This window comes from Suncus etruscus, chromosome 7 (assembly GCF_024139225.1).
Source record: "Suncus etruscus isolate mSunEtr1 chromosome 7, mSunEtr1.pri.cur, whole genome shotgun sequence".
NCBI lineage: Eukaryota > Metazoa > Chordata > Mammalia > Eulipotyphla > Soricidae > Suncus > Suncus etruscus.
In genome coordinates, this window is record NC_064854.1 from 119,911,460 (window position 1) to 119,933,549 (window position 22,090).

The following is a 22,090-nucleotide window of genomic DNA, read 5'->3' on the forward strand; positions in this document are numbered from 1 at the left end:
CAGGGGTTACTCCTGGCTATGTGTTCAGAAATCGCTCCTGGCTTGGGGGACCATATGGAACGCCAGGGGATCCAACCATGATCCATCCTAGGTCTCTGTGTGTGCAAGGCAAATGCCCTACTGCTTGCACCATTGCTCCAGCCCCTTGCTCTGTTGTTATTTTTTTCCTTTTTTGTTTGTTTGTTTGTTTGGGGGCCACACTCGGGGTTACTCAGGAGTTACTCCTAGCTTTGTGCTCAGAAATCACTACTGGCAGGCTCAGGGGACAATACAGGATGCCGGGAATCGAACTACCATCTATCCTGGATTTTTGTTTGTTTGTTTGTGGGTCACACCCGGCAGCGCTCAGGGGTTACTCCTGGCTCTATGCTCAGAATTCACTCCTGGCGGGGCCGGCGAGGTGGCGCTAGAGGTAAGGTGTCTGCCTTGCAAGTGCTAGCCAAGGAAAGATCGCGACCGCTGTTGGATCCCCCAGCGTCCCATATGGTCCCCCCAAGCCAGGGGCAATTTCTGAGTGCTTAGCCAGGAGTAACCCCTGAGCATCAAACAGGTGTGCGCCCCCCCAAAAAAGAAAGAAATCACTCCTGGCAGGCTCAGGGGACCATATGGGATGCCAGGATTTGAACCACCATCCTTCTGCATGCAAGGCAAATGCCTTACCTCCATGCTATCTCTCCAGCCCCTGTTTGTTTTTTTAATTAATTTACTCACTGAAAAACTATGAGACTGCTTCCACTTTTTCTGTTATTGTAAATAGAAATATGTACAGTTTTTTTTTTTAACAAATGCTTGCATTTCTCTGTGCTGGAGTGTAATTGCTCCATATAGTGGGTCTGTCCATAACTGTTTGTTTTGTTTTTTGGTGTTCAGGGCTTACTCCTAGCTCTATCCTCAGGGATCACTCTGACAGGGTTCAGGGGACACATGAAGTTTCAGGAACCGAACCAAGGTAACACATAGACAAAGCAAGTGCCCTACCCGTGTACTATCACTTTGGCCCATACTTTATATTTTCATATAGTTAGTTAGTTAGATCTATTTATATGTTTTTCTTTTCTTCATTTATTTCTTTCTGGCTCACACCCAGTGGTGCTCAAGACTTATTCCTGCCTGGCTTTGTGCCAGGGATTATTCCTGGTGGGTTCAGAGGACTATATGAAGGGTACTAGGATTTGAACCCAGGAAGGACGTGTGCAAGGCAAGTGCCCTACCTTCTGTACTATCAAACACTCCAACTCCTATTTCTTTTTTTTGTTGTTGGTTTGGTTTGGTTTGGTTTGGGGCCACATCCGGTGACACTCAGAGGTTATTTCTGGCTATGCGCTCAGAAATTGCTCCTGGCTTGGGGGATCATATGGGATGCTGGGGGATCAAACCACTGTCCGACCTAGGTCAGCACATGCAAAGCAAATGCCCTACTGCTTGCGCCACCACTCCAACCCCTCCAACTCCTATTTCTTTTTATTTATTTATTTATTTATTTATTTATTTATTTATTTATTATTTTTAGTTTTGGGGTCACACCCGGCAGTGCTCAAGGGTCACTCCTGGCTCTACGGTCAGAAATCGCTCCTGGCAGGCTCGGGGGACCGTATGGGATGCTGGGATTCAAACCACTATTCTTCTGCATGCAAGGCAAATGCCCTACCTCCATGCTATCTCTTGGGCCCCTCCAATTCCTTTTTTTTTTTTTTGGTTCTTGGTTTTTGGGTTACACCTAGCAGCACTCAGGGGTTACTCCTGGCTCTATGCTCAGAAATTGCTCCTGGCCAGCTCAGGGGACCATATGCCAGGATTTGAACCACCAACCTTCTGCATGCAAGGCAAATGCCTTACCTCCATGCTATCTCTCTGCCCCCCCCCAACTCCTTTTTTTTTTTTTTTTTAATTTTTGGGTCACACCCGGCAGCGCTCAGAGATTACTCCTGGCTCTACACTCAGAAATCACCCCTGGCAGGCACGGGGGACCATATGGGATGCCAGGATTCTAACCACTGTCTTTCCACACGCAAGGCAAACACCTTCCCTCTATGCTATCTCTCGGCCTCATAACTCCTATTTTTAAGTAAATTGTCAGAAATGGCATTATGGGGTTTTATTTATTTTTGTTTTGTGTTGGGGCCTGATTTGCTAAATTTGAGAAATTTTTTTTTTTTTTTTTGGTTTTTTTTTTTTTTTTTTTGGTTTTTGGGCCACACCCAGTGACGCTCAGGGGTTACTCCTGGCTATGCGCTCAGAAGTCGCTCCTGGCTTGGGGGACCATATGGGATGCCGGGGGATCGAACCGCGGTCCATCCGAGGCTAGCGCAGTCAAGGCAGGCACCTTACCTTTAGCGCCACCGCCCGGCCCCATAAATTTGAGAAATTTTTAGCTATTTTTCCTTCCAGAATATGTTTTTACACTGTATGCTTTCTCCTCTCCTTCTGGGTCAATAAATGTGGATTTCAGAGCCTTGGCATTGTCCTCCAGGTTTTTGCCAGGGTCTCAGCTGGCTGCTTCCCTCCACAACAGAGATCTTCCTGTTCTTCCTTCCTATGTAATAAATTATGGCTCCAGTATTCCATATGGCCCCCAAGGCCTCACCAGGGTTGATCCCTAAGCACAGAGCCAGGAGAAAGTATTAAGCACAGTCAGTTGTGACTCAAAAACAAACAAACAAATAAACATTCCATTATCTCTGGACAAAAAACAGGTTTTACAACCCATTCCTTTCTCTCTGCCTACTGTTTCTCAATCTGGGGAGAATTGTGCCCAAACCTTCAGGCTGAGTCCCAGGTTCTGCAGTCTAAATAGCTCTTCCAAGTTCTCCTAGGATGACAATGCTCAACCACTGGACCCAGCATCCTTCCTGGTTTCCATCTTTACCCTTGCAGGATCAGAGGAAACTCCACGGATGTTCCAACATGGTCTCCACGTGAAACTGATCCCTCTTGCATGCCCTGAAGTCCTCAGATTTTTACTGTTCTCTCTCTTTTTTTTTTTTTTTTTTTGGGGGGGGGTCACACCTGCAGTGCTCAGGAGTTACTCCTGGCTCTATGTTCAGAAACCGCTCCAGGCACGGGGGATGCCGGGATTCGAACCACCATCCTTCTGCAAGGAATGCAAATGCCTTTATCTTGCCGGCCTCTTACTGTTCTCTTTCTACCATTCTGGCGACACCTTTTCCTGATGACATCTGCCTCCCTTCCTGGCCCCTCTCAACCTCCACTTTGAACCTATTTTTTCAAAACTAGCCCGGATGGAGCTGAAGTGGTAACACAGGGGTAGGGCAGTTTGCTTTGCACGAGGACGACCCAAGGAGGGACCGGGGGTTCGATCCCTGTCATCCCATATGGTGCTTGCCAGGTGATTTCCTAGTGCAGAGTCAGGAGTAACCCCAAGTGCCACTGAGTGTGGCTTAAAAAAACTAACAAAAAAGCCTGGACCCCACTTTTTCACCCAAATCCCCAATCTTATGACTCTGAAAGATGGTTCCTTCCAGGAGGGAAACCGCCCCAGCTCCTCAACTTTATCATGAGGTGGATGTCCATCCAGCAACAGGCAGAGCTTTCCAGTCTCTCAGACCCAGTAAGAATTGGGAGCAGGGCACTGCCTTAATAAAACCAAGAGCAGGGGCCAGAGAGATAGCACAGTGGTGTTTGCCTTGCAAGCAGCTGATCCAGAACCTAAGGTGGTTGGTTCGAATCCCGGCGTCCCATATGGTCCCCCATGCCTGCCAGGAGCTATTTCTGAGCAGATAGCCAGGAGTAACCCCTGAGCATGGTCGGTTATGGCCCAAAAACCAAAACAAAACAAACAAAAAAAAAAAATAGAACCAAGAGCACTGGCATGTCTGCAATGTACATTCCATGCACATATCTCAAGATTCTTTGCTCCCTGTGTGATATTGGGAAAGTTTTTTGTGACAAGCCCTGAAAGCAAAATGCTTAGGAATATTGGGGCTGGAGAGACTGTACAGCAGGTAGGGTGCTTGCCTTGCATGCAGCTGACCCAGGTTTGATTCCTGACATCCCATATGGCCCCCTGAACACTGCCAGGGCTGATCCCGGAATGTAGAACCAAGAATAACCCCTGAGCATCTCTAGGTATAGCCCAAGGGTTCAGGGTTCAGGTCTCTGTTTGGGTGCCAGTTGTAAAATCACCTCATATGCTGTATCTCCAAGCCCAAGTGAATGTGTCTGAATAAGGATGTGCATGAAAGAATTCAGACCTGAGGGAGAAACAAGTGTAGTCTGGAAGTCTTCTACCTAGTGTGGAGTTCCTACTGCTTGCCAGAACTACTGTTTTTATTGAGTACAGGGATCACCCTTGTGGGGGGGTAGTAAAATCCACCCAGGTTTACAAGTATGACAGTCTTGGGCGTGAATCCAAGTTGTAAACAAACATATAAAGAAATCAAGGATGATCTTTGTTTTGGGTAAAATAAGGTGGACGGTAACCTAACAATCCACTGTCAGTTATAGATATGAGAAGGCAAGGCAAGTTCTGGAGCTTTTCAATTATCTCCCTTATTAGGAAGGAAGATGATGCTTATCTTGTGAGGAAGCTGGGAGAACTAAGACAACTGTGCAGAAAATGCCCAGCACATGCAGTTAATTACAAGCCTGTGAGGTAGTATCAAAAAGAGGCACATATTGGGGCCTGGAGAGATAGCACAGCGGTGTTTGCCTTGCAAGCAGCCGATCCAGGACCAAAGGTGGTTGGTTCAAATCTCAGTGTCCCATATGGTCCCCTGTGCCTGCCAGGAGCGATTTCTGAGCATAGAGCCAGGAGTAACCCCTGAGCATCACCGGGTGTGGCCCAAAAACAAAAACAAAACAAAACAAAACAAAACAAAAGAGGCACATTTCATAGAGCACATGATTTGCAGGTGGGAGCCCCAAGATCAGTCCCCAACACTGCATGGCCCTCGAGCATCACTGGAAGCTACCTCACTGGCAGGATACCCCAGCACCACCAATTTCTGCCTTAACTAAATGAATGGGTGTAGATTCCAACAGTCTGTATCCTCCAGAGAGCAAGTGCAAGGGTCCATGTCCTTTGGGGGTTCGGGGGATGCCTCCTTCTTCTTCTTCTTCTTCTTCTTCTTCTTCTTCTTCTTCTTCTTCTTCTTCTTCTTCTTCTTCTTCTTCTTCTTCTTCTCTTCTTCTTCTTCTCTTCTTCTTTTCTCCCTCCTCCTCTTCTTCTCTTCTCTTCTTTTCTCCCTCCTCCTCCTCTTTTCTTCTTCTTCTTCTCCTCCTCCTCCTCTTCCTCCTCCTCCTCTTCTTCTCTTCTTCTCTTCTTCTCTTCTTCTTTTCTCCCTCTTCCTCCTCTTTTCTTCTTCTTCTTCTTCTCCTCCTCCTCTTCCTCCTCCTCCTCTTCTTCTCTTCTTCTCTTCTTCTCTTCTTCTTTTCTCCCTCCTCCTCCTCTTTTTTCTTCTTCTTCTTCTTCTTCTTCTTCTTCTTCTTCTTCTTCTTCTTCTCCTCCTCCTCCTCCTCTTCCTCCTCCTCCTTCTTCTTCTCCTCCTCCTCCTCTTCCTCCTCCTCTTCCTCCTTCTCCTCCTCCTCCTCCTTCTTCTTCTCTTCTTCTTCTTCTTCTTCTTCTTCTTTTCTCCCTCCTCCTCCTCTTTTCTTCTTCTTCTTCTTCTTCTTCTTCTTCTTCTTCTTCTTCTTCTTCTTCTTCTTCTTCTTCTTCTTCTTCTTCTTCTTCTTCTTCTTCTTCTTCTTTCTTCTTTAGGGGATGAACAATCAGTACGTTCGCCGGGAGATCTTCTGCGGGCATACCTGTCACGAGCTCAAGCGCTTCTGGGAAAGGGAAATCGGAAAACAAACTTATTACCGGGAGTCAGAGGAATACCGCCTGGGAAGGAGTGCATTGAGAAGGTCTGTAGCTTGACTATCTCTTTCTTTATTCATCAATTGCTTCAAATAAATGTAATAGGGGGATATATTTGGCAATGCTAAGAGAAGGAGCATATGATACCCTGATTCAACTAGGACTCACGGATGTTTAAGACAAGTGCTCACACATTCAAACCACTCCCCTGCTTCTCATTTGTCCTGTTCCCTCTCTTTTGCCTTCTTGTGGATTTATATATATATATATATACGTATGTATGTATATGTATAAAATAACATCTTTATTTGAGTACCATAATTACAAACATGTTTGAAGTTGGGTTTCAGTCATAAAAAAGAACACACCCTCAACCAGTGCAACCTTCCCACCACCAATGCCCCCCATCTTCTTTCCTCACCCCCTGCCTGTCTTTGAGACTGGCATTCTACTTCTCTCTTTACCATTGTTATGATAGTTGTTAGTGTAGTTATTTCTCTAACTGCACTCACCACTACATTTTTATAATAGTCAAAGGATATGTACAACAGGAAGAAATCACACTCCTAAACAAATAATACATACCCAATGAGGAACCAGCAAAATATTTAAAACAATTATTGACAAATCTGAAAGAAGACATCAGTAGCCACACAGTAATAGTGGGAGATGTCAACACCGCCCTGTCACCCACTGATTAGCCAAGCAGGATGAAACCTAACAAGAATTTTTTTCTTTTTTTTGGTTTTTGGGTCACACCCGGCAGCACTCAGGGGTTACTCCTGGCTCTACGCTCCTGGCAGGCTCGGTGGACCATATGGGATGCCGGGATTCGAACCACCGTCCTTCTTCATGCAAGGCAAATGCCTTCCATTATGCTATCTCTCCAGACCCCCAACCCAGTTCTATCATGTGGAAAACAAGTGTCTTACCTGCTGTACTATCAATCCAGCTCTGCTCTAAGATGTTATTTTATTTTATTTTATTTTATTTTATTTATTTTATTTTATTTTATTTTATTTTATTTTATTTTTGGTTTTTGAGTCACACCCGCAGCGCTTAGGGGTTGCTCCTGGCTCTACACTCAGAAATTGCTCCAGGCAGGCTCGGAGGACCATATAGGATGCTGGGATTCGAACCACCATCCTTCTGCATGCAAGACAAACACCCTACCTCCATGCTATCTCTCAGGCCCTGCTCTAAGATTTTTATCAGCCTTACCACAGTGAGGCAAGAAACTTCCAGGAAAATGAGTCAGTCCTTTGCTGCTGGCTTTGTGATGTGACACAAATTACAGGACTTTTGCTGATGTCATAAACACCGAGTTGATGAGGGAAAAAAGGTTCTGTTTCCAACTGTTGTTTATCTTGTTTCTGTTTTGATGTGGGAGGCCACATCCAGCTGTGCTCAGGGTTTACTCCAAGTTCTGTACTAGGAATCACTCCTGATGGGACTTGGGGGACTATATGAAGCACTGGAGACTGAACCTGGGTCAATTGCATGCAAGCTTATACATTATAGTCTAGTGTGCAAAGCAAGTACCTAACCTGCTATAATATCTCTCCAGCCTCTCTTTTTAAAGAGATTTAAATAAAATAATTAATTCACTTGTAGCCACAATGAGCCCTTTTCAGGGGCTCTGCTCTCCTTTATGTGCTACAGCTTTCTTTTCTGTCTGTCTTCTTTCTGGGTCAGAGTTCCTCTGTTTTGTTTTGTTTTTACTTTAAGATTTTTATTTGGTGGGGTCAAAGTGATAGCACAGTGGTAGGGCATTTACCTTTCACATGGCCAACCCAGGATGGACCCAAGTTCAATCCCCAGCATCCCATATGGTCCCCCGAGCCTGCCAGAAGCAATTTCTGACCAGAGCCAGGAGTAACTGCTGAGCACCGCTGGGTGTGACCTAAAAACAACAAAAAAAATGTTTTTGTTTGGTTTTGTTTTGGGGCCACACCCAGCAACGGTCAAGCATTACTTCAGTTCTGAACTTAGTAATTACTACTTCTGGCAGGGCTTGGGGGACCCTATAGGATGCCTGGGATCAAACCCGGGTTGGCAACATGTACGGAAATTGCCCTACAAGCTGTACTATCACTCTATCACTCTGGATGAGTCAGGTAGTTGGGGCTGTAGCAATAGAACAGCAGTAAGGTGTTTGCCTGCATGTGGCCAACATAGGACAAACCCCGGTTCGAATCTCGGCATCCCACATGGTCCCCTGAGCCTGCCAGGAGCTAATTCTGAGTGCAGATCCAGGAGTAACTCCTGAGTGTCCTGAGTGTGACCCAAAGACCAAATAAATAAATAATAAAATGTCAGGTAGTGACAGTATACTACTGATGCATTTGTTCAGCTCTCTCATCTCTCAAAACATCTATATTTGGGAGGCTGGAGAGATAGCACAGTAAGTTACTTGCCTTACAGATTCAATCCCCGAAATCCCACATGGTCCCCAAGACCCACCAGGAGTGACTCCTGAGCCCAGAGCCAGAAATAAGCCCTAAGCACTTCCCAGTGTGGCCACTACCCACCCTCATTTCTCTTTTTGAAAGAGGGCCTAACATAACTTTGCTGAGTAGGTAATTCTAGACTGACGAGTTTCACACATACGTACTCTCTGTCTGTCTCTGTCTCTCTCTTTCTCTGTCTCTGTCTCTCTCTGTCTCTCTCTCTATCTCTCTGTCTCTCTCTGTCTCTCTCTGTCTCTCTGTCTCTCTGTCTCTCTCTCTCTCTCTCACACACACACACACACACACACACACACACACACAACATCCTTTAAAGATATTTCACCCAAAGAAAGGTTTAGGGGATTAAAATTAGAATACTTTGAACAGAATGTGAAAGTTGCAAGATGAACTTATTTAAATTCACAAGCCTTCTACTTAACTCTGAAAGCTAACACACTACACACACACACACACACACACACACACACACACACACACACACACATACACACACACCACGCCCCTTCAGGGAAAAATAAGAAAAGTTTCCTTGACCCAGCCACGGACAGACAGACAGGCTCCATTTGTGTGTGCTGTGTTTTTGTTTTCAGGCTCCGAGAAGAATGGAAGCAGAGACTGGAAACAAAGCTGAGACTAAGGAACAACCCAGATGAGACTGAGAAACGGGCCAGTGTTGGCCGGGAGCTTCTTGCTTCACTGACACAGGAGGATTCGGGGCACTGAGGCCACTGCTTTAAGTTGCTGCAAACTGCACGCTTTGCTCTAACTCAGCTTATTCTGCTACTCCACTCCACCTGATAGGAGGTTCCCTGAAAACTCCTCTCAGAGCTAGTGGAACTGACTAGCCAAGTCAGTCCTATCTGCATGAAGACTAGGATATTATTCCCAGGGCCCCTAAAATGAAATCATTTAACGTCGAAGCTCCTTGCAGCATATTGTATTTATATATAATTTTATTCTGAAAACCAAATATTTTAAATTCTAAGCACACGAGGGAAGAGGATCTTTAGAGCTATATTTTAGCTTGTCATGGTTGTTTCACTCCTCAGAAACAATTCTATTTTTTTTGGTTTTTGGTTTTTTTGGGCCACCCTCGCTGATGCTCAGAGGTTACTCCTGGCTATGTGCTCAGAAATCGCCCCTGGCTTGGGGGACAATATGGGATGCCGGGGAATTGAACCACGGTCCTTCCTAGGTTAGCTCGTGCAAGGCAAATGCCCTACAGTCTGCGCCACCGCTCCGGCCATGTTCTCAGAAACAATTTTATGAAATCTTTTCTCTTGTCTTACTTTTTCTTTAGGGGTGGGGTAGGGGGAGGGAGGTTGGAGAGAGCATCCTCAAGCAATACTGAGCAAGAAACCTGGTGATCCATGCAAGCGAGGCATGCGCCCTGTCCCTTTGAGCTATCCTCCTCATTTTGTTTTATTTGTTATGAGAAAAGAAATGCAACTCTCTGCGGGAATTAAAATAATGTAAATAGCCTTTAAAAATAAGCTTTGAGAAGAAATGGATCTAATGGCACTTTTCCTTCCATGAATAAAAATGTGCTAAGTAAAAAAATACACTTAACTTGCACCATTAGAGAATGATCAAGGTACTTTGAATAAAACTTATTTGTCTTACCTATCCTGGTGTGCACTCCTGTCTTTGCTTTCAGCCTGTACTGGTAACTTACTCTACATCAACTCAGCCAAAAGATAGCTGGCCTCCCCAGCAAAATGTTGGCCACATAGATTCTCTCTCTCTCTTTTTTTTTTTCTGGTTTTTGGGCCACACCCAGCGGTGCTTAGGGGTTACTCCTGGCTGTCTGCTCAGAAATAGCTCCTGGCAGGCATGGGGGACCATATGGGACACTGGGATTTGAACCAACCACCTTAGGTCCTGGATCGGCTGCTTGCAAGGCAAACGGCGCTGTGCTATCTCTCCGGGCCCCCACATAGATTCTCAACTTGGAAATATATCATTGTCACTCCCCGACCCACCTCTCAGTTGAAAGGAATAGCAATATAAGGCAATTGCACCTAAAAGTGCAAACTGGAGAGCAACAAATAAAAGTGCAAACCATACCTGGACCTCAGACAACAGATGTTCAGATTATAAAAACCTGAGAAGGTGAAAAGAAGGTAAGTGGGGAGCGAGCAGCTGCAAGGCCTTACGTGCACAGGGTGATAATCCTGAAGACATAGAGTAGGACAGGGGCATTTTGGGCCATAGGAAGTGAGGGACTTCAGTCCCCCCCCACTTCCCTGCTATGGCATAAAATGCTGTTGGTTCTGAAGCTACAAAGAAAGTCCTGTATTGTGTTACCTCTCCTGTTTTTTTTTTTGGGGGGGCACACCCGGTGACTCCCCATCTTTGCGCTCAGAAATTGCTCCTCGCTTGGGGGACCACATGGGATGCTGGGAGATCAAACCACAGTCTGTCCTAGGTTAGCGTGTGCAAGGCAAATGCCCTACCACTTGCGCCACCACTCGGGCTCTTCTACTCCCTCCTGTTTTAATTAAACACACAAAGAGAATTCTTTTTTTTTTGTTTGTTTTGTTTTTTGTTTTTGGGTTACACCCGGCAGGGGTCATTCCTGGCTCCATGCTCAGAAATCGCTCCTGGCACGCTCAGGGGACCATATGGGATGCTGGGATTCGAACCAATGACCTTCTGCATGAAAGGCAAAGGCCTTACCTCCATGCTATCTCTCCAGCCCCACAAAGAGAATTCTTTTTTTTTTTTTGGGTGGGGGGCCACACCCGGCTATGCTCAGGGTTACTGCTGGCTGTCTACTCAGAAATAGCTCCTGGCAGGCACGGGGGACCATATGGGACACAGGGATTCGAACCAACCACCTTTGGTCCTGGATTGGCTGTTTGCAAGGCAAATGTCGCTGTCCGGGCCCACAAAGAGAATTCTTATGTAGAATCTTAGTTGGGTGACATGAATCAATTTTTTTTTGGATGTTTTTGTTGTGTTATTTTGCTTGTTTTTTAAATGTTATTGATTGATTGATTGATTGATTGGTTTGGGGGCCACACCCAGCGACAATCAGGGGTTACTCCTGGCTCTGCACTCAGAAATCACCCCTGGCAGGCCAGGATGCTGGGAATTGAACCGGGTCCCTCCCAGCTTGGCCACATGCAAGGCAAATCCACACCGCTGTGCTATCTCTCCAGCTCCAAACACCAAGTTTTTAAAAACAGACAGAATCCTAATCTTATAGTGAGGCCCATGAGGACACCATTCAGCAAAGGACTATGGTGCCTAGGAGAGGCAGAGAACATCCTGAGGCTTTCTGCCAGCAAGAGCAAGGGTTTCAGTTTTCCCATTGCAAGGACCTGTTTTCGGCAAGCACAGTATAAAGGAGTAAGCGGCTCAGCAGACACGAGTGCAGCCTGTGTATCCCAGCAGAGGAGCTAGTTTAGCTGTCCTTGCAGTTGCCTTCTACAGAAACCTGGAGGTTTGAACTGATGGCTTGCTGGTATTACAATGCTTTAAGTTTTTTGTTTGTTTTTTTTTGGGGGGGGCATACCTGGCGGCGCACAGGGGTTACTCCTGGCTCTGTGCTCAGAAATGTCTCCTGAACAGGAGCAGTGTTTACCTTGCTGACCCAGGATGGACCCGGTTCAATCCCTGCCATTCCATATGGTCCCCCAAGCCAGGAGCGATTTCTTTTTTTTTTTTTTTTTTTTTTTTTTGGTTTTTCGGGCCACACCCGTTTGATGCTCAGGGGTTACTCCTGGCTACGCGCTCAGAAATTGCCCCTGGCTTGGGGGGACCATATGGGATGCCGGGGGATTGAACCGAGGTCCTTCCTTGGCTAGCGCTTGCAAGGCAGACACCTTACCTCTAGCGCCACCTCACCGGCCCCAAATTTTTTTTTTTTTGTGTGTGTTTTTTGGGTCACACCCAGCAGTGCTCAGGGGTTACTCCTGGCTCCATGCTCAGAAATTGCTCCTGGCAGGCACGGGGGACCATATGGGACACCGGGATTCGAACCAATGACCTTCTGCATGAAAGGCAAACGCCTTACCTCCATGCTATCTCCCCGGCCCAGGAGCGATTTCTGAGCACAAAGCCAGAAGTAACTCCTGAGCGCCACCAGATATGACCCAAAAACCAAAAGAAGAAAAGAAAATAGAAATATCTCCTGGCAGGCATGGGGGGCCATATGGGCTGCCCTGGGATTGAACCTGGTCTATCCCAGATCAGCATCAGGCAAGGCAAATGCTCTACCACTGTTCTCTGGCCTATCGAATATTTTTTGTAAAGCACTCGTGCACAAGCAGAATGAAGCTACACTTTTAGGACAGAAACATAAAGTCAACTTTTCATGTCTGCCTCCATTGTGTATTTTTGCTTTGACCACCCCCAGTGACACTCAGAGGTTGCTCCTAGCTCTGTGCTCAAGGGATCATGTGCTACCAAAGATTGAACCCAGGTCTACTACTAGGAAAACATGTACTCTAATCACTTGAGCTATCTCTCAGGCCTATACCTCATCTTTTTGTTTATTTTGTTTGGAGGCCACACCTGGAGGTACTCAGGACTTACTCCTGGCTCTGTGTTCAGAGATCACTCTCTGTGGAATCAGGAGGCCATAAGAGGTGTCAGGAATTGAAACCAGGTCAACCGCACACACGGCAAGTGCCCTAACGGCTTACTATCATTCTGACCTTTAACTCATCTTTTTAAAGCACACAGGAATATCGTTTTGGGAAAAATATGTTTCTACAGAACCTGGTTTAACTCCTGTAAAATACCTGGTAGATAACATAAGATTATGTTTTTCAGGTCCACAGAGTCTCTGAGAATGAATCAGGCTTTGAATCCTGCACTATTGACTGGGTGTCCTCTGAAAAAACCCATTAGTGTTGCTTGTAGCTCCTTGAAAAATATGATTCCCTGGAGATGAGTAGAGACTGCTCCCCAGTCTGTAATTGGTGGAAAGTCATCCCAATGAAGCCCCTCTCCTGAGCTGAAGGTCAGCTTTAGAGAACTTGAGAAATACAGTGGAGAGACCAGGAAAAGGAGATTCTAGCCACATGGTCTGTGAGAGAAAAGGGAAGGGAAGTTAAGGAAGACCCAGAACTTACTTCAGGAGGCTGGAGATGAAATATGAAGGCTAAAACCTTGGCTGCCTTGGCATTTGCCACAGCCTGGGGTCTGGAACACCAACTCACAATAAGTTCCAAGACACAAAGCATATCTTTTTTAGACAAATGAACAGAGGGTTTGCATATGGCACAAGTACATAGTTCCATGAGAAACTCCTGAATAATAGCGCCATTCAAAGTAGAGCTGAGGAAAACGGGCTCATATCCCCCACATTTAGCAGAGAACGCGCTCAGTTTGTCTGAGTGAGTCAACATAAAACAGGCCCATGACAGTTGCTACTCTTCAGAGGCTTCTTCTCCTTTTCAAAAGAGCACTTCCTAACCAGGAGGCTCTCCAGTATTTTATAATTGTCCGAAATGTTTCCACTTGGCTTATAAAATGAAGAATTGTCAGGGGTGTGGTAGCAATGGAAGCTTCTCTTAATCTGTTGGTTGCTCAGTGCCAAGTCTGAGCTCAGCTCCGGGGCGGCTGCTCTGTGGTTTCCCCGAGTAAATAGGATTGTGTTGTTATAACCAGAGGGGCTCTCTCATGATGGGTGGTCCCTGCCCCTCAATGGTGACTATAGCCCCAAGCAACTCTTCCTCATCCCCAGGAGCTCATCTTGGAGAATAACTCCCAAGTCACTAAGAACTTGGGACCTAAGAAAAATGAGAAGGAAAAAAAGTAAAATTGAAACCAAAAAAAGCCCCCCAAAGATGAGTGAAGGAAGAGCTTTCTAGGATTATAGTTGCCCAAGGCTTAGACAAATTCATCCTTGATTATGACAGTTTCTATCAAGGGCATAAAGAAAGAGGAGGTGTGGTGAGAGTTCAGCAGAGATCACATACTTGAAAAGATTTGAGAAACAGAAGCATTGAGAAGGATCACCCAGAAGATTCAGAACCTGCAGGAGCTGCTCTAGTCTCTAACATTGGAAGGACAGACAGCTATCCTACCTATTGGTGTGAGCAGAGGGCAATCAGGAGGATTCCCAGAGAAACCGGGAGAAGTCACATCTGGAGGAAACCCTGAGGAAACTATCTGAGGGAAGAGTGATAAAAAAAAAATGCTTATCATTTGCGGGGGTGGGTGGGGTGGGCCACACCCAGTGACGCTCAGGGGTTACTCCTGGCTATGCACTCAGAAATCGTTCCTGGTTTGGGGGACTATATGGGGCGCCCTGATTCCAACCACCATCTGGATGGTACTGGATGGGCTGCATGCAAGGCAAATGCCCTACCACTGTGCTATCACTCTGGCCCCAATAAATGTTTATCTTTTCCCTCCTCTTATCTTTTCCCAGCCTCCCACAAACAACTCCTGTTCTCTGAACCAGAAGCCCTCCAGGAAGGCAGGAGAGGTCAGACAAGCAAGAGAACACACAGTAAGAGCAATCTCAACCAAGCTACTCTACTCTGGCAGCCTCCAACCCAGACAGAGCCCAGAAATAAGGGAGTCAGATTTGTTAATAGTCTCTGACCTCTGTTGGGTAGTGACAACACTGCATTCTTCACAAACTCTTGTACCACAAACTTAGAAGTAAATCATGTTGAGCTGTGAAGATCCTGTTCCTGTTCGGCACCAGTTGTAAAATAAAAATATAAATCCACAAGTTGGGTGAGACCACCCCAGGCAAGGTGTTTCTTTTCTTTTTTTTTTTTTTTTCTTGTTTTTTTGGGCCACACCCGGTAGTTGCTCAGGGGTTATTCCTGGCTCTATGCTCAGAAATTGCTCCTGGCAGGCTCCGGGGACCATATGGGATGCCAGGATTCGAACTACTGTCCTTCTGCATGCAAGGCAAATGCCTTACCTCCTACTATCTCTCCGGACTTAGCACCGTGTTTCTAACTCCTTAGATGTACAGGTATGATGAAGCAGGGTAGCCATGGAGAAATAATACACCAAGCAGTGAGGAAAAGGTTAACTGGAATCAGCCTGCCTTTTGCTTCCTGGTCTCTCTCTGCCATATGCTACCTATGCCAAGCTCTTTCTCTCCAGCTTAAAGCCAAACTCCTCTCTTTATTAAAACCAACCCCCAATCCCAGGGGGGGGAAGATCTAATAATCCAGGTGGACTTTTACATATCAAAAGAAGAGGTTAGGGATAAAGGAAGTTGAGGAAAACACTTTTGTTTAGGTTGTTAGTATCACTTTACACTTTTGATGGGTTCTAAAGGGAAAATCTACCTATGGCCCAAGGAGGACCATGGGAAAAGAAAGTTATTTTAGTTTGCTTTCAAAACTCAGTTGTCAAACACACTAAGTCTAGGGTTTTATCCAAAAGTAAGCACAGTCCTTAGGCCTTGGGTGTTGAATATTTGATTCAACACTTGGGTCCAAGGCACAGTACAGCAGCAGCATTATCCAGGTGGCAGCATTCATGGCAGCTCTTTGAACAATGTTCCTGGCAGCACAATGGAAAGAGGGACAGGGCTGAAACCTGACATGAAGACTCCACATCTTTTTTTTGTGTGTGTGTGGTTTTTGAGTCACACCCGGCCGTGCTCAGGGGTTATTCCTGGCTCCAGGCTCAGAAATTGCTCCTGGCAGGCACGGGGGACCATATGGGATGCCGGGATTCGAACGGATGACCTCCTGCATGAAAGGCAAACGCCTTACCTCCATGCTATCTCTCCGGCCCCAAGACTCCACATCTTTTGTTTGTTTGTGGCACTCAGGGGTTACTCCTGGCTCTGTGCTCAGAAATAGCTCCTGGCAGGTTCAGGGGACCATATGGGATGCTGAGATTCAAACCACTGCCCTTTCTGGGTCAGTTGCAAGCAAGGCAAATGCCCTACCACTGTGCTATCTCTCCAGCCCCGAGACACCACATCTTTTTTGTTTTGTTGCTTGGGGGCCATAAAGGAATTACTCAGGGGTTACTTCTGGCTCTGCATTCAGGAATCACTCTTAGAAGTGCTGGTGGACCATCTGGGATGCTGGGGATCAAACCCCAGTGAGCCCTGTGCAAAGCAAATGCCCTACTGCTGTGCAATCGCTCCACATACCCCCCATCTTTAATAAATGGGTTTTTGTAATGGACAGGAAGCTTGCCTGCTCTCTTCCTACGGAGTAATCATTTTCTCTACCTTTAGTAAGAGAAGTTCTTTGTGAGCTAACTTCAGAGAGCTTTCTCTCTATAGGGATAAGCAGTTCTACCCAAGAAATACCACCTGCGAGGTCTTCATGATCTAAAACATCCTGATAAGACAGTTTAGTGCAGAGATGACCAGCGCTGCTCCTCGCAGAAGAGCAGAGATGCTGGAGGTCCTGAATGATTGGTTCCCAACACCTTCATCCACCCTCATTTTTGTACTGTCTTAGCAGCTGTGAATGTCCTTAAAGTCACTTTGACTCTTCTGATTTGTATAAACTAGAGCCAAGTGCATTTAGTTTCACTCAAATAGCATTTGACTAGTGTGGGGTCCTGGGTTCTGAACAAGGAGTGATACCATTTTGTAAAGACCACATGTCAGCATCTATTAGGTTCTGAGCAGGGAGAGATGTCATTTTGTAAGGACCACCTGGGGTAAGCCAGATGCTAGGCTTCCTCAAGCCTATTTCTATTAACACCTACCCAAGCTGGTATTTCTATTAATACCTACCTGGCCATACCAGGTAGCCTGTCAGGAAAGGACACGAGAGTAGTAGGAAGGTACTACAATATTGACAATAGCCAATCATTTTAAAGATCATCAAAAAGCTAGAACCTCTCTACATCCCTTCTCTACATAATCCTCTTCATGACCTTGGGCAGGGTTCATCTTCTTCTAGAGATGACCCTAATTGGCCAGTTTGGGGGCTGTTGGCAGACTGATTAAAGTTTCGTTCAGCTTTACTCCAGTTGTGTGGTCTCATCCTTTGACTCTGGACCCTAACTATTAGTTCTTCCATGAATGGGATTTGGAGCCTCAGGGTACACAGCTCAATTGCAATATTGGCAATAGCTGCATCTTCCAGACTCTGGAGTTCACCAGGTGAATAAAGCCCATGATATCAGCATATCCCTTAGAAAACCTTTCTCCTCCAGTTTCTGCATTAACCTTTCCTCTGAGCCCTAGGCATGAAACCAAGAGAGATTGATCTGCAAGGAGAAAGTCTGGAGAGATCCTATTATCTCTAAGTACTCTCTCACCAGAAGGTGAGGGGTGGGGAATAAAACCACATCCATCATGTTAATAAAGAGGATGGGGTGGGGGGTAGTAAAATCTAGACCTGACAGTACTCAGGGGTTTACTCCCTGCTTCGTGCTCAGGGGTCATCCTCGTAGTGTTTGGGGGGACACGAGGCAAACCCAGGGCTCCTGCACACAAAAGATGTACTCAGGCCTACTGAGCCATCTCTCAGCTCCAGAGAAACCAACAACTTAACCAGAGCATGTATTTTCTATTAGTCTAGAAGCAATCACACATTAGTAGCTTAAAGTAACATCAATGCTTTGTTTTGTTGTTGTTGTTGTTGCTGTTTGTTTTTAGGTCACATCCAATGATGACCAGGGATTACTCCTGCACTCAGGAATTATTCCTGGCTGGCTCTGGGGACCATATGGGATGTAGGAACTAAATCTAGGCAGGCCACCTGCAAGGCAATTGTCCTACCTGCCGAACCCTTGCTCAAGGCCTCCCACCACAACCACCACTATGTTCTATAGGTCAGACATTCAAAGTTGCTCCTCTTCAAAGTGTAGAAGATGGATAAAAAGTTTCTCCCAGTCCCTGGATTTTTTGTTTTTTCCAGCTGTCAAGGAATCAAATTAACATCAGATAGACTAGAAGGGGGAAAAATTGAATTACATTTATATGGAGAATCTACATGGATATAGATTCTTTTTGTTTTGTTTTGTTTTTTTGGGCCACACCCGGCGGTGCTCAGGGGTGGTTACTCCTGGCTGTCTGCTCAGAAATAGCTCCTGGCAGGCACGGGGGACCATATGAGACACCGGGATTCGAACCAACCACCTTTCGTCGTGCATTGGCTGCTTGCAAGGCAAACGCCGCTGAGCTATCTCTCCGGGCCCGGATATAGATTCTAAAGTAAATGTGGCAAAATATGAGAATAAACACCAAACTGAATAATGGAGAGAAGCCCAGGGCTTCAAAAAGAGAGATATATGGCCAGAGTAATAGTACAGTAGGTAGGGCACTTACTTGCCTTAAATATGATCAACCTGGGTTCAATTCATAGCAGCACATATGATCCTACAAGCCCTGCCAAGAGTGATGCTTAAGTCCAAAGGCCAGGAAGTCCTAAACACCACTAGGTGTGACCCCAAAACCAAAGAGAAGAGAGTTGAGGAATTCTCCTGTCCTATATTTATCTTGACATAAGGATAGGCTTTTCAGATGAAAAGGTTATTATTATGGTAATCCTAATTCTTTTGATTGTTTGTTTTTGGGTCACACTTGGCAGTGCTCAGGGGTTACTCCTGGCTCTGTGCTCAGAGCAGGCACAGGGAACATATGGGATGCTGGGATTCAAACCACCTTCTGTCCTGGATTGGTTGTGTGCAAGGCAAACGCCCTACCACTGTGCTTTCTCTTCTGCTGGTAACCCTAATTCTAAGTAATAATCCAGGGGCCGAAGCAGTGGTGCAAACAGTAGGGCATTTGCCTTACATGTGCTAACCTAGGACAGACTGTGGTTCGATCCCCTGGCATTCCATATGGTTCCCAAGCCAGGAGCGATTTCTGAGCACATAGCCAGAAATAAACCCTGAGCGGTGTGGCCCAAAAAACCAAAAAAAAAAAAAAAAAAAAAAAGTGATATTCCATTTTTATTTGGGGGGACATTGGGCTACATGCTGGGGACTACTCTTATCTGAATGTTTAGGGCCAATTCCAGCAGTTCTTGGAGGACCATGCAATACTTGGAATGGAACCTGGGATTCCTGCATGTAAAGCATGTTCTGCATGCCACTGAGTCATCTCCCAACTCTCATTTCATTCTTTGTTCTTTGGGGTGGTTACAAGAGTGACAAACTTTTCATAAGCTGGCACAGCCTTTTATGGACATGCCCCACCTATCAAAGTGGCATGTCTTCAGAGACTTGTCCTTCAGGAGGCTCTAGAGAAGAATTAATTTGGGGGGGGTTCCTAGCACCTAGAAGCTTCCCATGTTCCTGAATGCATGCTACCTCACACACATACCTTTTTTTTGGGGGGGGGGTTTGGTCACACCCAGCAGCAGTGCTTAGGGATTACTCCTGGCTCTATGATCAGAAATTGTTCCTGGCAGGCTTGGGGGACCATATGGGATGCCGAGATTCGAACCACCGTCCTGCATGCAAGGCAAACACCCTACCTTCATGCTATCTCTCTGGCCCCTCACACACATATCTTTAAAGGCAGTAGCATAGGGATCTCAGGCTTTACCTCTGGTCATCTCTTCAGCTTTTGTTGTTGTTTTTGTTTGGTTTGAGGGTCACACCTGGCAGTGCTCAAGCCTTACTCCTGGATCTGTGCTGGCAGGCTTGGGAGACTATACGGGATGCTGGAGATCAAACCCAAGTTCGTCCTGGGTCAGCCGCATGCAAGGCAAATGACCTACCTCTGTGGTATCACTCTGGCCCCCTCTTCAGTTTCTTTTGTGATGACGCTGGGTTCACCCAGATAACTGCATTTTTTAGTCATTAACAAGTTCTCTTTTTCTGTTTGTTTTGTTTTGGGGTCAAACCTGTGACACTCAGGGGTTACTCCTAATTCTGAACTCAGAAGTCACTCCTGGCAGGTTCAAGGGGCCCTATGGGATACTGGGATTCAAATCAGGTCCATCCTGTGTTGGCCACATGCAAGGCAAATGCCTTACCGCTGTGCTATCACTCCGGCCCCTGGATTGGCCTTTTCTTAGAGGCTCTGGCATGATCTGCTCTAAAAGTAGATTCAGCTCAGTGCCCTGGGTCCAGTGTCCTCAAAGGGGAGCCATGCTCTTCGATGAGGAGCAGTGTCACTTTGGGTTTTGGAAATGCAGGTAAAAGGCAATCACCCTGTCCTGGCCCCAGGCTCAGCTCCATGAGAGCCACTGGGTAGTGGCAACTCCCCCCCCCCCCCAGCAGAGTAGATAGCCTTGGTATAGAGCCAGGTAGACCTGGATCGTCTACCTTTCTAGTTTCACACATGCACATTCATATATCCACATACATGCTCTCTCACTGCTCACAATCACACTGAGCAGTCTTGCATACACAAGTTACTCATGCACATGCATACATCCACAATCACACACTCTCTCTCTCTCTCTCTCTCACACACACACACACTTTCTCTCTCTTTAGCACACACACACACACAGTCACATATTCTTTCTCATCTCCCTCCCCACACTTTACTGGATGCTGTCATTGGCCATAGCTTTTCCCAATAACTGAGTGACCCATGTTTACAGCATCTGTCATCTGTGCTATCAGTATGGATGACAGCCTGCTGGAATCTGTGTGGATTCACCAGTTCCTCCACCCCTCAGGGCTGTTGTTTCACTGTCCCACAAAACAGCACCCATGAGGACTGAGGGCAATGCTATCTAAAAATCAATGTCCAGAAGCTGAACCATGCACGTAGAGGAACTGGAACCAGTCATGAGATTGTCACCCTGATTGTGGTTATAAAGCTCCCCTGGGGCCCCAGAAGCCAGGCTCTAGGAGAGAGATTCCTTGGCTAGAATCTGGCCACTATGCAGCATTTCCTGCAGCCAGTGTGGGCCAAATGCTGACCCCTTCCAGGTGCATGAGGAGCCTCTGGTACTCTGGAAATTGGGCATCAACTTCCTGTCTGCTCCCAAGCTTTTTTTGGTTTGGGTCCACACCTGATGGGGCTCAAGGGCTGCTCCTGGTCATGAGCAGTGTGTGGCGATGAAGGGGCACAGTGACCTTGCAGGTAGCATGAAGCATCCTCTGTGAAAGAACATCTGGAAGTCAGGCCACCTGACCTTTGTACCATTCAGGATAAGAAGCTATTGGCCTGACTTATTCTCCCAGTCTGAGCTTTACCTGACTTCCCCTTGGCCCATTCTTCCCCCCAAGCCATTCAGTCATAGTCAAATTCACTATTAAAACACCTCTCTGGGCCCGGAGAGATAGCACAGTGGCATTTGCCTTGCAAGCAGCCGATTCAGGACCAAAAAGGTGGTTGGTTCGAATCCCAGTGTCCCATATGGTCCCCCGTGCCTGCCAGGAACTATTTCTGAGCAGACAGCCAGGAGTAACTCCTGAACACCGCCGGGTGTGGCCCAAAAACCAAAACAAAACAAAACAAAAAACATCTCTTTGAGCCAGAGCGGTAGGGCGTTCACCTTGCATGAGGCTGACCTAGGACGGACCTCAGTTCGACCCTCTCCCACCACTCCCGTGTGCCATATGATCCCCCAAACCAGGAGCGATTTCTGAGCACATAGCCAGGAGTAACACGAGCGTCACAGGGTGTGGCCCAAATACAAAACAAACAAACAAAAAACCAACATCTCTCCAAGAACAAGCCTCTCCCCATCCTGGCAGGTGACCTGGTTCAAGTCCTCACTACAGGGAGTAAAGGCCAAGCCGTGGTGAACCTGCTCCCAGACTCCAGTTACTGTATTAGTCAGACCTACACTAGAGCCAGCATTTACATCAAGTCTTTTTTTTTTTTTTTTTTTTGTAGTTTTTTTTTGGGTCACACCCGGCAGTGCTCAGGGGTTACTCCTGGCTTCATGCTCAGAAATTGCTCCTGGCAGGCACGGGGGACCATATGGGA

The 22,090-nt window shown here is 46.4% G+C and overlaps 1 protein-coding gene across 1 annotated transcript; it reads left to right on the top strand.

Moving 5' to 3' along the window:
* The first annotated feature begins 5,719 nt into the window (after window positions 1-5,719).
* FAM240A (family with sequence similarity 240 member A) lies at window positions 5,720-9,009 on the top strand. Its single transcript, XM_049777685.1, has 2 exons — window positions 5,720-5,862; window positions 8,877-9,009. The coding sequence occupies exons 1-2, from the start codon at window positions 5,720-5,722 to the stop codon at window positions 9,007-9,009; spliced, it is 276 nt and encodes a 91-aa protein (XP_049633642.1).
* The last annotated feature ends 13,081 nt before the right edge of the window (window positions 9,010-22,090 follow it).

Bases quoted from the DNA above. Each gene is read 5' to 3' on its own strand.
- FAM240A (XM_049777685.1), top strand. From the start codon at position 5,720: ATGAACAATCAGTACGTTCGCCGGGAGATCTTCTGCGGGCATACCTGT. The intron at 5,863-8,876 runs GTCTGTAGCTTG...TTTTGTTTTCAG, and splicing joins GGAAGGAGTGCATTGAGAAG to GCTCCGAGAAGAATGGAAGC.